Source organism: Vicia villosa, linkage group LG4 (assembly GCF_029867415.1).
Source record: "Vicia villosa cultivar HV-30 ecotype Madison, WI linkage group LG4, Vvil1.0, whole genome shotgun sequence".
NCBI classification, from domain to species: Eukaryota; Viridiplantae; Streptophyta; class Magnoliopsida; order Fabales; family Fabaceae; genus Vicia; species Vicia villosa.
In genome coordinates this window covers 137,422,133-137,438,028 of record NC_081183.1, presented here as the reverse complement: position 1 = coordinate 137,438,028, position 15,896 = coordinate 137,422,133, and the positions used below count along the sequence as shown (strand labels likewise).

At 31.8% G+C, this 15,896-nt stretch overlaps 2 protein-coding genes and 1 long non-coding RNA gene across 14 annotated transcripts; 2 read left to right on the top strand and 1 right to left on the bottom strand.

The window, feature by feature from the left end:
• Positions 1–289: 289 nt before the first annotated feature.
• On the bottom strand, positions 290–5,734 carry LOC131595297 (uncharacterized). Of its 10 annotated transcripts, none has more exons than XM_058867616.1 (7): positions 5,501–5,734; positions 5,071–5,201; positions 4,928–4,974; positions 4,759–4,830; positions 3,868–4,598; positions 2,747–3,774; positions 290–2,612 (listed from the first exon to the last, which is right to left on the bottom strand). In XM_058867616.1, the coding sequence occupies exon 7, from the start codon at positions 1,473–1,475 to the stop codon at positions 405–407; it is 1,071 nt and encodes a 356-aa protein (XP_058723599.1). In that variant the 5' UTR covers positions 1,476–2,612; positions 2,747–3,774; positions 3,868–4,598; positions 4,759–4,830; positions 4,928–4,974; positions 5,071–5,201; positions 5,501–5,734; the 3' UTR covers positions 290–404. The 10 variants fall into 10 exon arrangements, with proteins under 10 accessions (XP_058723599.1, XP_058723596.1, XP_058723598.1 ...); XM_058867613.1 differs by having other exon boundaries at positions 290–3,017; positions 3,623–3,774; XM_058867615.1 differs by having other exon boundaries at positions 290–2,985; positions 3,623–3,774.
• A 385-nt stretch (positions 5,735–6,119) lies between these two features.
• Positions 6,120–8,377, top strand: LOC131599767 (uncharacterized). Of its 2 annotated transcripts, XR_009282906.1 has the most exons (5): positions 6,120–6,448; positions 6,662–6,699; positions 6,786–6,876; positions 7,014–7,710; positions 8,216–8,377. XR_009282906.1 is itself a non-coding variant. In XM_058872031.1 (4 exons), exons 1-4 carry the CDS (start codon positions 6,246–6,248, stop codon positions 7,024–7,026), a joined length of 345 nt encoding a protein of 114 aa, XP_058728014.1. In that variant the 5' UTR covers positions 6,120–6,245; the 3' UTR covers positions 7,027–7,947. The 2 variants fall into 2 exon arrangements, 1 of the variants encoding a protein (XP_058728014.1); XM_058872031.1 differs by lacking the exon at positions 8,216–8,377 and having other exon boundaries at positions 7,014–7,947.
• A 47-nt stretch (positions 8,378–8,424) lies between these two features.
• LOC131599766 (uncharacterized) lies at positions 8,425–10,196 on the top strand. Of its 2 annotated transcripts, XR_009282904.1 has the most exons (4): positions 8,425–8,573; positions 8,664–8,733; positions 8,849–8,942; positions 9,918–10,196. It is a non-coding gene; the product is annotated as an uncharacterized LOC131599766 (long non-coding RNA). The 2 variants fall into 2 exon arrangements; XR_009282903.1 differs by having other exon boundaries at positions 8,425–8,733.
• Positions 10,197–15,896: the final 5,700 nt, after the last annotated feature.

The window sequence follows — 15,896 nt, the reverse complement described above, 5'->3', positions numbered from 1 at the left end:
TGGAACAAAAAATTTGGCAAAGGATGAAGAAGTCATGACTTTTCAAAATTTGAATGAAAAATATGTAATTCTTCATTAAAAAGTCAAAACCCTAAAATAATGTTGACTTTTGATCCTTGATTAATTTTGTCGATTTATCTTGATCAAATGGCTCTAAAAACCATATATCTCATGCTTTTATAAGTTTTTTTATTTCTTTTTCTATGATTGTTTTACTACCTTTCATTCCACCTTTTACAAAATTTTGAATATATTTTGCTAATCATATGTGTATCTCACTGAGGTTTTGTGTGCAAAGTAATCAAACATGGCAAAATATCTTCAACGAAAATTGATGTAACACATGCATAATAATAACTCCATATAAACACATCAAGTAGAAAAAATGAAATGCAAAAGAAGACCTAAAAACTCCTGTGAAGATTCACCAAATCCTTTACAGTTGCAGAGTCTGCCCCTGAAGTTAAAATAACTTCACTGTTTGAAAAAGTTGAAGCTGAACAATTGGTGTCTCTATCTCCCCTCTTCAGCTCCTGTGCAACAGCAATCAGAGTAGGAAATTTCGAAGAATGCACCATCAACTTTTCAAAATACCAAACCACCAACATGTAAAACTGAGGACAAACATGAGACACAACAGCTTCACAAGCTTCAACAAAATCATCTACCTCAGATGAAACTCGATGATCCAATAGAACAGGAGATTGAGCCTTAACCAAAACATCATTGATCAGAATGAAATGACTCATCTCAGACCAAGCTAAAACGTTACACAAATATTGGCACACACCACCAACAACTTCATCACCCCAGTTACTTTTCCTTAAAATAAATCTCATCACATCATGACAAAGTGTTGAACACGAACCAAGTTTAGTCTTAATAACCGTCGATCTATAAAAATCAAACGGAATAGCAAGCTTAATATATGGATCATATCCAACCATCTCACACAAGCTATTAATACAGTTACTCATAAAACTATTATAGCTGTCCTTATCATTACACTTTTTGAAAAGGATAAGAACACAACAAGCAAAGTAGACGAGTATCGAAGGCCATTCCAGTTGAGGAATATTGTTTTTGTCAATGTTACATTCCTTAGCCATATATGGTAAACAAACAACCTTACTGGGTCTTATACCAATTCTATTCAGTGCTGTTTCAACTGAACTTTTGAATAGAATACGAGTACCAACGACGTTGCATAGCATAGATCCAAAATTAAGACATAACTCCTTGTTGTTGTTAGAATGCTTTGCAGTGTGGTAAGCTACAGAAACCGCCATTCCACATCGAGCTTTATCATCTGAGAGATAAAAAGTATGATCAGTCAAGTTTCCTGTTGGAGTGGAAGATGTGACTGGATATAACCACTCGTCATCTGTAGGATACTTTGCCTTGAATTTGTTCAATGTAGTTTTGAGACGGTTGAGGATACTTTTGGGAGACAAAGGGACTGTGGTGTTATTCATTTTAGAAGATGGTGTAGATAATACAAGTGATAGTTAATTTTGTGAATGTGTAAGTTTGGAGCTTGTTGATATTTAAATGAATACTATGAACAGACGCAATAAATCTAACTCGTTTAATTTACAACATTGAAACCATAACAAATCAATTACATAGGCCACTCCCCTGGCTCATAACTATCAATCCACTTATCTAGATTCATGTCCCGGTAAGAATAACAATCAAAAGAAAATACGATTCATTTCTAAATATAATTTATAAATAAAGTTAAATTAACATTATAATTTGTTATTAGTTGTACACAAAATTTATTTTTATCAATAATGAACTATATTTTGTTTATAAAATATCTTTATTACTTAAAAATTTAATTTTCTTACGTATAAAATAATTTTTAAATTTTTAAATTATGATGCTCATTTAAAAAATAATAGAATTTGTTAAGTTACTTACCATGATATTCAATAGTGTTTTTTTAAGTTATTCAGCAAATTTATAAGAGTTTTTACCAAAATTTGTTTTCAATCATTTGTAATAATTAGCAATGGCTTACAACATGTATTGACAATAGACAACTTTTTGAATAACTCAGTCTTTATAGTTTGAGTCAATCATTTCACAAGCTCATCTCGAGCACTAAATCAGTGAGTCTAGACTTGAACTTGACTTGGTATATATTATACTTGTACTTCTAGAATTGGCAAAAATGTTCCTTTATGAACTAAACTTAAAACATCTTATGTTTATTATGTTTATTGAATGATGTAAATGATACAATCAGTAATCATAGTAGATAGTAAGCAATTGAATAGAGCCAATATTTCTGAATATAATTAATGAAACTTTTAACAGAAACGCTAACAAAAGATTAAAAGAAACAAACATAAAATACCATAATTGTAACAAAGTGTGTATTTAAACTTAACAAAAAAATTATCTAATATTATGCATGAAGAATCTGTAGTTCATTAAGACAAAAGAAACAGTTAAATAGTCATTAATCAGTGTCACTTTCCTCATCAGAGTAACCATTGTTGATCTTGTTCACAGCAGATTCAAACATGCTCTCAAGCTCCCTCAAAAAGGCTACAAACACAAATGTTTCTTTGTCCTGCTTATCATCAATCAAATTCTTTGTCCTGCAACATTGATGAATGAATGAATGATTAGTTTCGACTACATTCCAATGAAAGTTCAAATAAATAATGATACCTAGTGAAGTAACCATGTTCTGCACAGAGACCAAGTTTGTCACAGGGAGAAAACCACTTACTAAGGCATTCTACGGCGGCGGCATCGTGTAGAGGAAGACCAAGTTTGTCACAGGGAGAAAACCACTTACCAATTAGAGGAAGCATCTAAACCATGTTTTGCAGAGAGACCAAGTTTGTCACAGGGAGAAAACCACTTACCAATTAGAGGAAGCATCATAGGTATATCAAATTTTATCCCATTTGAATTCCTGTTACCATGTAACTTGAATGCTCTAGATGAATTAAGCCACATTACTACCTATTTATATCAATGTTTACCCATTGGAATTCCTGTTGTGATGTGGAAATATAAATGTGAATAACGAATGAATGAATGAAAGAGGTTGTTGGAGAGACGTTGCTAGATAAAATGCGAATGGAGCTAATGTTACAGTGGCGATAACTTTACGGTAGACGATGAAAATGTAATGGCGCATTCCTTTTTTGATAGCATCCATAGCGAAAATGAACATTCCCGCATAATCAAATTGAACTGCCAAGAGTAGTAGATATGGATTTGCATTTCTTAACCATGCGGCCATTTTTTAAATCTATTTATTAGTAAGCTTGTTGGGTGCTTAGCAAGTGATGTTACCTATGATTATGGAAGTGATTTTGTACATTGATGATGAAGGCATTCTGAATATTTATAACTAACAAAAAGATTTAACATGATAATGACGTTAAAATAGTTTTGAAATTTTGATCTTAATCTATTCAAATAACAATTTTCAATTTGCATGCTCACTCAGAATTCAAATCGAGAGAGCAGTGACTAAACTCAATTAAAGGTGACATATATCATGATATTTATGCGATATCTCTGTTTCTACCTATGTATCAGCAGCAGTGTAATAAAAATGGGCAACATGAGATGTATGCATTATTAACGATACCTCTTACTGCCTCTGTATCAGCAGCAGTGCCTGATCCACAACAACTTGTCTTATATCGCAGTTCGTCCAACAAATGCCCTCGACTGCAAGCCGTAAGAAATTACTTCATTATAACACATATTTGGCTGGCTGCGAATAGAACTAATATGAGTCTGTAAAAAATGAACACACAGTGAGACGAATGAAACAATCACATTTCGGCGCATAATGAAGCTGCTCAACAAAAAATGAAAGAAAAATGTTACCTCAACAAAAGGGCGGAGTAGTTCAGGAAAATAACATGCAACGTCTAATTTATCCCTAATCCTGAAGAAGGTGTCCTTGCAACATCTTCAATGTCTTTCATTATCACCTTTAGGAGAGAAACATGTATCTCACCCAACAACCATGAATCCTAGGATAAATAATTTGAGCACCCAGAATGTGCATATATAGTGCACAAAATAGTCAAACTGAGCAAATATAGTGTTGAGTTGAAGATAAGTATCCACACAATACTTGAGTCTTCTCTAGCAAGTTAAATTGTAATTCAAAGAAAATTTTACTCCATTATAATTGAAGCAAGTAAGGATCCAACAGCCAGTGGTGCCATGTACATAATAGCTAATCATAGTCACTGTCCAAATAGAAGAAAACTTCCTTCTGCTCACAATGTTTAATTTTCTTTGAACACCCAGCTTAGATCCTACCAGAGATGAATTACGTTTTGCTGAAAACAACTCAAATGACTTGAGATGAGATCCACCAACTGCAAAATCAAATCAAATCAAAGCCCATAAGCATAGTAATAATAATCATAATCACAATTTCATATTTCCAAAATGGTTTACTCAAACACTGAGTTCCATACTGCATAATTATACAACCCAAAACAGTCATAACACATATGCAATTTATGAACCAAGTCACTGCTTATCCATGTCACAATTCAAATTCTCTTCCAATACAATAAGAAGCCATCACTTCATACACAATCCTACACACACACAAAATCCAAAATCCAGTTCAAGCCAAATTAGAGAAAAACAAAGGTATGTACACACATCTAATTTAATTTAGGGCATTTAAAAACCGATATCACCATATATTTGTATGCACAAATTCAAAAATTCAAACACAGTGCCGGTTCCAATCACCTTTCCATGAGTAATCCCTCCATTTGCTAGCAGCTGCTGCATCTCTTTTTGCTCTTTCTTTCACTTCATCCTCTGCAAATATCAGCAAACATAAGAATTAAAAGAGAAAACAATAAACCGAATTCAAATTTCAAATGATCATATTTAGATAAGAAAAACTCGGCCATACCCTGTTAGATTCAAAAGTCAGCGGTAAAACCCGATCAAGTCTAAATCCTGAAAAACAAACCTCCAAATCATCAAATCAACCACAAACTCAAACCCTTTATCAAATTTCAAAAAACACATAATTTAATTTTACCATTCACAAACCTTTCTGGCTACTGAGATGAAATCCTATATGATGTAGCCTTAATTTGATTCAATATATAGCAGAGAAAAGGGATGAACTAATTAGATTTATGAAAACAGTCGTGGAGATGAACAAATACACAGATATAAACCTGAAACAAACATTAACCATAAGTAACAAAAGAATAAAAATTAGAAATAAACCCTCAAACATAACAATAAACTAATTAGATTTATGAAAACAACCATGAAGATGAACAAATCACAGATCTAAACCTAAAACAAACATTAACCATCATCATCATTGCACTTTCACCGAATCAAGCTTCGACAGAAACACACAGCACAACAACACAAATCACCGATTCCGTATCACCATCATCATCAAACCAACAAACAAAGAATCATAAATCGAAAAGAGGAGAAGGAGATATTGAGACCGAGAGTTCACCGGAGAAGAGAACTCGTATGAGTTCTTCGGCCGTCGTGTTTGAAACGGGCGCGAGGTTGAGATGACGGAGAACATGATCGAGAGAGAAGATGGAGCGCCGCCGCTGCATGTGTTGTTTCTGAACATGATGAAATTGAAGATGGAGTGAAAGCGTTTCACTTTCATATCAATTTATTTGCTCTTCCCCAAATATTCCTGTTTATCGTATAAACCATTGAAAGAAAAAAAATGATGTTTCAGCTTCCCAATAAGACAAATCCATTTATTCATTTAATAAAATAATTAATTGAATAAAAAATAAAATTATCAATTGAATTAAGAATAACTTTCCATTAATAGAAAGTTTAAAAAAGTTGAGAAAGTCTAACAAAACACCAGGGAGTGCCACGTGTCTCACTTGCCAAAGAACTCCTTTAGAAATCTATCTATCTACTATCTACCCATTATTAATCAATTGACCAATCTCCCTATTTTGCCCTTTTCACTAAAAAATTTAACACTATAATTTGGACACAATGGTAACTAACAAATTAACCATCCACTTCTTTACTTTTTGAACATAATGCACCAAGTGTCAATTCCTCATTGGTCCAAGTTAAAAAATACTCATCTCACATTTGAGCACCATCTCTATCAATGCTTCATTCTCTCTCTTTCAGTTTGTGCAGTTTCTCTCTCATCTTCTCTCTTTTTCTCTCACTTTGCCCTTCAAACCCTAGCTGATTATTCACCTGCCTCATACTCAATGTCGTCATCTCCACACCGCAAATCCATTATACTTGAAAACCAAACCGTAGCCAAGCAAGCCACAACGATGAAAACCAAACTCATCGTAACTCAATCCACATACATCAACGAAATCAAAGAGTTCGTAAAAATCAATATCAAAATCGTGTACATTGACTATTCATCATCTTCGTCGTCACCACCATCTAAGGAGAAAGTCGGGTTGTGGATTTCTCAGTTTTAACATAGCTTCTGATTTTGGGATTTTCTTAGATTTTTCGATTTTACGGTAATGATTTTTCTATATTGGAGGAACCCATTGGGGTCATTGGTAATGATTTTTCTAATATTGTAGGAACCCTTTGATATTTCTGATTTCTAGATTTTCTCAGATTTTCGATTTTATCTTTTTTTTATTATTGCTTTCTTTTGCAGGAACCCATTGGTGTCATTGCTCTGTTGGATGAAGCTTGGTATCATTTCGGTTCTATAATTTAAATTGGTGCGTATTTGTTAATATCTGTTGTAAATTTAGCTTTATGTTCTTCTTCTCTTTCAGTTAGGGCACAACGAAAACGCACTGTTTCTAGGTATCTCTCAGCCCGCATCGCAGTCACAACAACAACAACATCCACCATGAATCTTGATAGGTTTGTCTTCTCATATGTGTGTTTTCCTTTCATACATCGATTACTGATTCTGCTTTATTCTGTTATATGATTGTTTGAAAATGTATTTTCATTTAAGTTTCCATTTTCATTTCTCTTACTCGGTTGTATTTTTTCAGATCCATTTTTTAGGGGTCGAGGTGTGAAGATGTTCGTGTTCATTTCCTTCTTACAGATCCTGTTTCTTCCCTTTTGATCTATAATCTGACAGCGCAAAAGTTACACTTACTGGTGAGCCTTCAAGTGTTATATGAACCATGATTTTCTGTTGGTTATGTTATATATTTGCTAGACATTAATTTGGTGATCTCTATTTTGGGTTTTTTGTTTTAGGTTAACTATTTGATAAACATTAATTTGGTGATTTCTAATTTGGTGATCTTTCAAAAGCTCTTCACAAATTGGTTGATCCTAGGCTTAAAGAAAACTATCCAATTGGTTATGTTTTAAAGGTTTGAATCATTTCTCTTAGAAACTTTCTTGAAGGTTACTTGAAAGCTACTAGACTCAAATTTTGGAATCATTTCTCTTATGCAAATAGCACAATTCAGCCTTCTGCACAATTATCTGCTGGAAATGGGGGAAGCTTGATACACCAAGTATGATCAGTGCCCAAAATTTAGGCCCAGCAAATGGGAGGTTAGTTTAACACTTTATTTCTTCAAAAGTAAACTCAGTTTGACATTGGCTGTTTTATGATCTTATGATGATTATAGTTTACATGAATAAGCAAATCATACTTTTAACTGTATCTTAATGTTAATAGTTTCTCTGGTACTATCCCTCGTGAGATTGGTAACATGTCGAATCTTCAAGGTTAGTTTCTGATTTTTTTTATCTTTTGTAGCTTTTTTTTCTTTGTAGTTCTTATTTGTTAGCTTATTGAGAAAATTGATTATATTGGTTTAGGAGAGTTTTTTCTTTTTTTGAAACTAATGGCCATTAGGATGTTTTGGACAGTTCTACAATCACATGTTATGTTATATCATTTTTGTTCATTTCAGTACTTTGGGTGAATTTTCATTTATCTCTTTGGACATGTTTGGATAAACAGCTTATAGCACAATTTCTTATTTTGCTTAGCACTTACGAATAAGCTTGCATAAGTTATTTTACTAAGTTAGTTTAAGAAAATTTTCATAAACCGTGTAGATAAGGACCACCAAACAGTGTCTCAAAACTTATGTCAGTAGATAAGCTTTAATAAGTCAATCCAAACATATTCTTGTCTCTGTCTTCTTTGTTTTTTTTTCTTTTTCTTAGTTTCAATATAGTTAGCTCAAGATATTCTAATTAGTTAAGAACTTATACAATTTTGCAGCTTTCTTATAACGAGCTTAGTGGAAGTATATCGACCGAGCTAGGAGGACTAGAGAAGCTAAGTGTTCTTTCACTCCAATTTGATTTTCTGATTGAAATGTTAGTATTTTCTGCAGAATTCTGTTAGTTGAGTCTCTGGGATTTTCTGATTTTTTTATTTGATTTTCTGATTTTCTGTTAGTTGTGTTTCTTACGATTGCTTTGTTTTGGAATTCCACATGGTTTGGATGTGATAAATTATCATCTGTCTTTTGGTATATAATATATTAAAGTATAACATTTGGATGATATCGAATTTTTATGTGCCTCTTTAGTTTGCAGTCCCAATTTCGACCTCTTCGAGGAAATGTTTGATGAAGGTAGCACTCCTAATATGATTTTACTAACTTTTAGGATTTCTAAAATATTATTCTCTTCACCAACTAATTTTGTCATTCTGTGTGAAAAAGGTGGCAATACTCTCGAGTTTGAAAACTGCAGGATGAAATGCTGAGACATGTTTCTTTTGTCGATTGCACGGTAAAGTTCTAAACTTTCATTTGTGTAGGGTTGTTTGTTTTACTTCAGTAATAGGGTTTTAAGATTGTTCTTTAATAAGAGCTAGATCTGTTAATTTGTGTTAGGAAAATTTTAGGTGTGATGTGTTATGCATACCCTGCTGTTGGAATGTTCTTGTGCTGTCAATCTGAGAGTAAATAAAATTGCAGTTTGTTCATTTTGCCGCTAAGGTTTGTGTTTAAAGTTTTTTGGTGTGATTTGTTATGCATAACTTAAATCTGTATATGACATGCCTTTTTGATATAAGATTTTAAATTCTGGTCACATGATCTTTGAAATTGCAACCGGACATATATGTTGGTCGTTACGATTGCAACTGGTTGTAGATAACTTTAGAAGTTTAATATTGACTGCAATTACAATTGAAAGCCTTTGATATTTTTCCTGACTATTATAGTATTCTGAATCCAATCATGAGATTATGACATACATGTTGATATGCAATTTGTTGTTGGACGCTTTGGTGATATTGTCTTATTTCTTGACTGAAGAGTCATTTTTTGAGGTTGCTTATTAGCTTTGTTGCCTCTCTTCTTCCCTTTTTATTTTTATCTAATAATAATAGTTATCCATAGTTCTGGTTTCTTCATACAGTATTATTCAAGTACTGTGAAAATGTTAACATGGATAGCAAGTTCATGTTGGTTCATGTTCACCAGTTCTTCGGTTCTTCAACAATTTGCATTTCATGATAAATTTATGTTGGTTCATGTTTGGTTAATTTTAAATTTTGTAACGTTATACAGTTAATGGTTCAGTTTTCATGTTTTTATGTTTTAAAGTTAATAATTAAGTTTTAGTTTATGTTTGGTTAATTTTAATTTGGTTCGGTTCTATAACCATTAGTAAAATAGTGGTTCGGTTCACTAACCAAATATAATAGTTTGGTTATTTTAACCTCAGTTTAACGGTTCGGTTCATAAATTTTTGAGCAATTCTAAATATAATCAACAAAATGTTAAGTATTTTCATACTGCTGTGTTAAGAATGTCTTTAGAATCTAAAATCTTTATATACATTGTTGTTTTTAAGAATAACTAACTATAATCTTACTGAGGCATTTTATTGTGTAGTGGATCTTTTGAGTCAATACTTATATGCAAGAAATATTATAGCCTTTTCAATTAATTATTTCTTCGATGCAGGTTTGGGCAACTCGATTGACATTGTTTGGACTGTTATCAAAGGTGCCTATACCCCTTCCAAGTTCAACACTATTCTTTTGTGACAAACACTAACCAACTAGTTGTTCTCAATGGGCATATATAAAATAAGATTAATTTTAGTTACTTAGATTATAACATTCATGATAAATTACACATAGTTACTTAAAATTAAAAGATTAATTTTAGTTACTTAGATTAAAACATTTATGATCTGTTACTTAGAGGTACAAAGTATGAGTTGTCAAAGAATGTCTTTTAGGTAGCATTTGAATGAGCTTATTTTAAACTTAATATTTAAATTTCCAATGTGTTTTTTTTTACTTCAATGAATTGGTGTCAGATATTGATAAGGAGGAATTTGTGCTTGAATTTGGTAAATTGTATCAGTAACTACCAAACACTAGAATACTCATTCAAGATAAAAATTATTATATTTCTAAGGGTAATTTCTGGTGGAAGGAAACAAGTACATATGAGTTATGAGATATGGCTGAAGCTTGACAAATTTTTTTTTTTTATTTTTATATTTGTTTCAATTAAATTAAAGGTTATATTTTCAATCACTGCTTTCCATTCTATAATCATTGTTTATTATTTTATGATAATTTTTTTCTATATCTCAATTTTATATGGTAAAAATTATTTTAAATTATGTAGGGCTAAGTTTACATTTTTATAAATATAAAAATGACTAAAAATATTTGTTTTTAAGATAAATTTTATTAATTTATCATCATTGAAATTACTAATTAATATATTTTTTAATCTTAATTTAAGTTTTATTATTATAATCAAAATCTATTATTATTTCACAGTCATTATTTGTTTATAATTAAATCACTCATTGTTTGTTTATAATTAACTCACTCAATTTATATTGAATAATACTACATAGTCATTTAGACAATTAAATTTTTATCTTACGGGTCACTATCAAATTATTACCTTTATTTGAAGACAAAGTTTTTATTTTCAAATGTCAATTTTTTTCTTTCTCCATGATACAATTTTTTTTATTATTTAATACGATTGAGTTTATAGAATAATTGTTTATTTTACAATTATGTAATTCAATTTAAATTCACATGTGTATCTAAATACATCCTTTATCAAGTTTACCATTATATTTTGTATAATCATATTATTTGTTGTAATATTTTGATTTCATAATTTTTAATTAAACTTTTTCAATAAAATGAGTTCTTTTATATGTATATCAAAAAAATTATTTTTACAATATTAAAATAAATTCACCCGTGCGGCAGCACGGGTCTCTGACTAGTATTATTATGTATGATTTTACCAAATTGTCTGTCTATATCTCGGGTGCAAATTCTCTCACGATAGAAAATCAGGCACTCATGCATCAAGAATATTAGTAGTTATTCAAGAGAATTCGATTTTAAGTATATGGATAGATTTGAATTGAATTTGTTTATTTGTGCAATAAAACTCAAAGTGAACTAAATTGAAAAATTATTTGTTGATTTGAGTTTGATTGATTGGATAAATTAAAAAACAAGCGTGACACAAAATATTTTTAAAATAATTAATTTACATCAATTAATTTTTTTAAATAATATAAAATCTTTAATTTTTCGTTTCTTTGTATAGTTTATGAATGACACATAAGGTGTTTCATTCTTTTTTATTGGAGTTGAATAATGGTTTGTATGATAAAGATGATGTGAATTATTAATTATGGTCGGTTCAGGTAGACGGATTTACGAGTAAAATTTTGAAAATTTATTGTCCAAAACAATTAATATCAAATTTTATTAGTAGTTTGATTTGGTTTATGTCCGAACTAAAAAAATGTTCAACCCAACTATCATAGTTTGATTTGAATTCTGATTTGGACGTTAAGATTTATCTGAATCAATGAACACTCCTATTTAGTATTTCTTATGTCATTTTAATTTATTTTTTTAAAAGTTGTTGATTTATAAATTATCAACAACCTGTTTACAAATAAATGCTACTGTTAGGTAGGGGTGTTCGAGGTGTGGTTTGGGCGGTTTTGAAGGAAAAAATCATCTGAACTGCAAGAAAAAAAATCGTGCGGATTGGTTTGGTTTGGTTGGCTTTTAGAAAAAACCGAACCAAATCAAACTAATGTGGTTTGGTTCGGTTGGTTTGGTTTTTTACAAAGATTTTATTGAGTCGTAAATAGACATATAGATGACAACATAACTTAGTATTTAGACATTCATACACTATCAAATAACAACAAAACTCGTCATATTTTGACAACGACTTTCCATTTAATAAGTAAAAATTAAATTAGACAAAAATGAAATAATAAACATAAAATAATAGCATAAAAAATATAAAAATTATTATAATGAAAAAAAATAGAAGAGATGAGAGATTAATGAAGATAAAAAAGAAAAAAGAAAAGAGTTGAGAGATTAATGAAGATAAAAATGAAAAAACAAAAGAGTTGAGAGATTAGAGAAGAAAATGTGCGATAAAAACGAAATTGAAATAGGGAACATTTGCATAAAAATGAGAAGGTGAAAAAGAAAGAATATAAGAGAGTAGAGATTAGAGAAGAAGGGGGAAAATATTTTTAAAATAATTAATTTACATTAATTAATTTTTTTAAATAATATAAAATCTTTAATTTTTCGTTTCTTTTGTATAGTTTATGAATGACAGATAAGGTGTTTCATTCTTCTTTATTGGAGTTGAATAATAGTTTGTATGATAAAGATGATGTGAATTATTAATTATGGTTGGTTCAGGTAAACGAACCTACAGGTAAAATTTTGAATATTCGTTGTCTAAAACAATTAAGATCAAATTTTATTAATTTGATTTGGTTTATGCTCGATTTATCTGAATCAATGAACACTCTTATTTAGTATTTCTTATGTCATTTTAATTTGTTTTTTTTTTAAGTTGTTGATTTATAAATTATCAACAACTTGTATACAAATAAATGCTGCTGTCAGGTATCGAACCTTGGACCGCTTCCTTAAGCCAACTAACAAGCATTTTAATTTGTTGTTTGTCATAAGGTTATCTCTTTGTTTCTTTACTTAATACTCCCTCCGTCTCACAATAGGTATCCTCTTTGAAATTTTCACACTTTTTAAGATAATAATTAATTGTGTTGATTTCAATATAAAATGAGTGTCATTTACTAAAATAACCTCATTAATAATAGGTAGTGGAGTAGTTATATGATTTAAAATATAATAAATAAGGGTAAGTTAATGGGAAAAAATAATAAATATTATATTAGTGGTCTAAAAGGATAAATATTTTGAGACAAATGAAAATATGAAAGAGGACATCTATTGTGAAATGGATGGAGTATTTAATACATATTATTTTGCCCTTAAAAAAATCACTTGATCTAGAATGAACAATTTAGATTTGTTTTGGTTCTGCCAAAAGTCCAACAATGGAAGCCCATGGATTATTCCAAAGAAAAGCCCAATAGGTATTTGGCCCAGGTCTATACATATCGACAAGCATAAGCTAAAAGCTACCCATTTTTCATATTACACTCGAGTCCTTTTATTTACTTTTGAGAATTTCTTTCCTGACTTTCTTATGGGGTGACCTCCAGCGAAATTCCAAACTTGCCCCTGCTTCGGAGATGTATCTCCGAAGTAATTTTTTTTTTAGATTTTTTCAGACTTCAGAAATGCATCTCCGAAAAAAATTAGAATTTTGATTATTTCGGAGATGCATCTCTGAAACACCAAAAAAATTAAAATTTTGATTAATTCGGAAATGCATATCTGAAAAAAAACCCAAAAAAATAGTCAGAGATTTTTTCGGAAAGAAATTCTCTTTACTTTTTCAATGACTTGGAACGCTAATTTTTCAGGTTAACTCCTGTGTGCCACCCGTAACTTAAGACTTGCAACATTAAATACTGAATAACATTAGTGGTACATATGCGTTCCATTCCATCTTGTCCTTTTTTAAAATTCCTAACAGGGTGAAAAGAGAGATGGTCAAAATTCAGAGGAATTTTCTGTGGCGAAATGCAGTAGAGAAGAAAGGGATTGACTGGATTAAATGGAGTACGGTTTGTATGCCTAAGAAGGATGGTGGTTTAGAAGTAAAAGACTTGGAGATTTTCAATAGGGTGCTGCTCTCTAAATGGTTATGGCGATTTCTAAATGATGACAATGCAATTCGTAAAGGGATTTTGGAGGAAAGATATGGAAGCTTACATGATAGGATTCTCTTCAAAAAAGTAACAGGAAACAAAGCTATGGAATCTTTATGGTGGAAAGATTTAATGAGGATAGGAGATGTAGTCGAAGATACGGGTCTCACTCAGTTACTATCCATCAAACTAAGAGATGGTGCGCGGGTGCCGTTTTGGACGAAAAGGTGGATCGGAAATAGCCCTTTCTGTTTACTCTCTCCCTCTCTTTTTTAGGTTGTGGCGGAAGCGGATATTAGTGTGCAGTCGATGGGAATTGTGGAAAATTCCAAGTGGGTTTGGCGCATTACAAATCAATATTTTGCACTTAATTTGGAGGCAAGGGAGGAACTTGAGGAGCTGAAGCAGATTTTATTTCAGATAGAGCCTAGGAACAATGTGAAAGACACGTTTATGTGGCCTTTAAATGGTTGTGGCGAATTCCAGGTTTCATCCTATTATAAGAGGCTGCAGCAGGGCCGGTTAGCAAGCGTGTTGGATCAAAGAAGTGCAGCTGCTATTTCAATTCTGTGGGATCTATTTATGCCTTCTAAAGTAAAAGTTTTCGGTTGGAGGCTCATCCATAATAGGCTTGCAAAAAAAGCTCAACTTGTCAAAAGAGGAATTTTGGAGAATAATGAAAACAGTTTCTGTGTTTTTGGCTGCAGGATTGTAGAAGATATTCACCATCTTTTTCATTAACTGTGCATTTATTCATAGGTTGTGGCAAATCATTTTTCAATGGATGGATATTGTACCTTTGCAAGATATTGACTGTATCGATCACTTTCTGCACATGGTGGAGGCTGTGAATTTTAGATGCTCAAGGAAAAGAGTGGGCTGCATTTGGATGGCAATCTGTTGGTGCATTTGGAAACACCGGAACGACGTCATCTTCAGTAACGCTGTTGCATACTTGGACGAAATAGTGCATAGTGTGAAGATGTTTTCGTGGTGGTGGCTGTTGATTGGAAACAAGCGGAGAGTTATGTGTAATTTCTACGAATGGAATCACTGTCCATTGGATTTTATGTAATTTACTTTCTGTTGGATTGGCTGTAGTGGTGCTTAGTATCACCATTTTTTCTGTAATGTCCTTAGAGCACTTTTTGTGCTCTGTTTATTAATCCCATTGTTTATCGGCCACTACAACGAGGAAGGGCTTTTAAAGCGCTTTTTTTGGCCTTTAACAGCGCTTTAAAGCGCTGCCAAAGCCAGCGCTGGCATAGGCTACGAAAGCGCTTTTAAAAGCGCTCTGGTAGGCCCCCTATAAGAGCGCTTTTCTGGAAAAAGCGCTCTTGTAGGCCCCCCTTTAAGAGCGCTTTTCAGTAAAAAGCGCTCTGGTAGGCCCCCCTTTAAGTGCGCTTTTTCCAGAAAAGCGCTGTGATAGGCCCCCCTGTGAGAGTAAAAAATAAAAAAAAAACGCAACATACTAAAGCGCTTTTGTAAAAGCGCTCTGATAGCCCCCCCTATAAGAGCGCTTTTACAAAAGCGCTTTAGTATGTTGCTTTTTTTTTTTTTTGCTTTTTTATTTATCTTTGGCAGCGCTTTTAAAAAGAAGCGCTTTAGTATGTGGGCCTTTAAGAGCGCTTTTTAGAAAGCGCTTTAGTAGCTAAATGAGGTATTTTAATGTGCAGCCTGTAATTTAATCCTCCCAGTCGACCTGTAATATTTTCGACCTGTAATATGTTTTCAGCCTGTAATATTTTCGACCTGTAATTTATTTTCGACGATATTATTTCAGCCATCAGTAAGACAATATATATATATATATATATATATATATA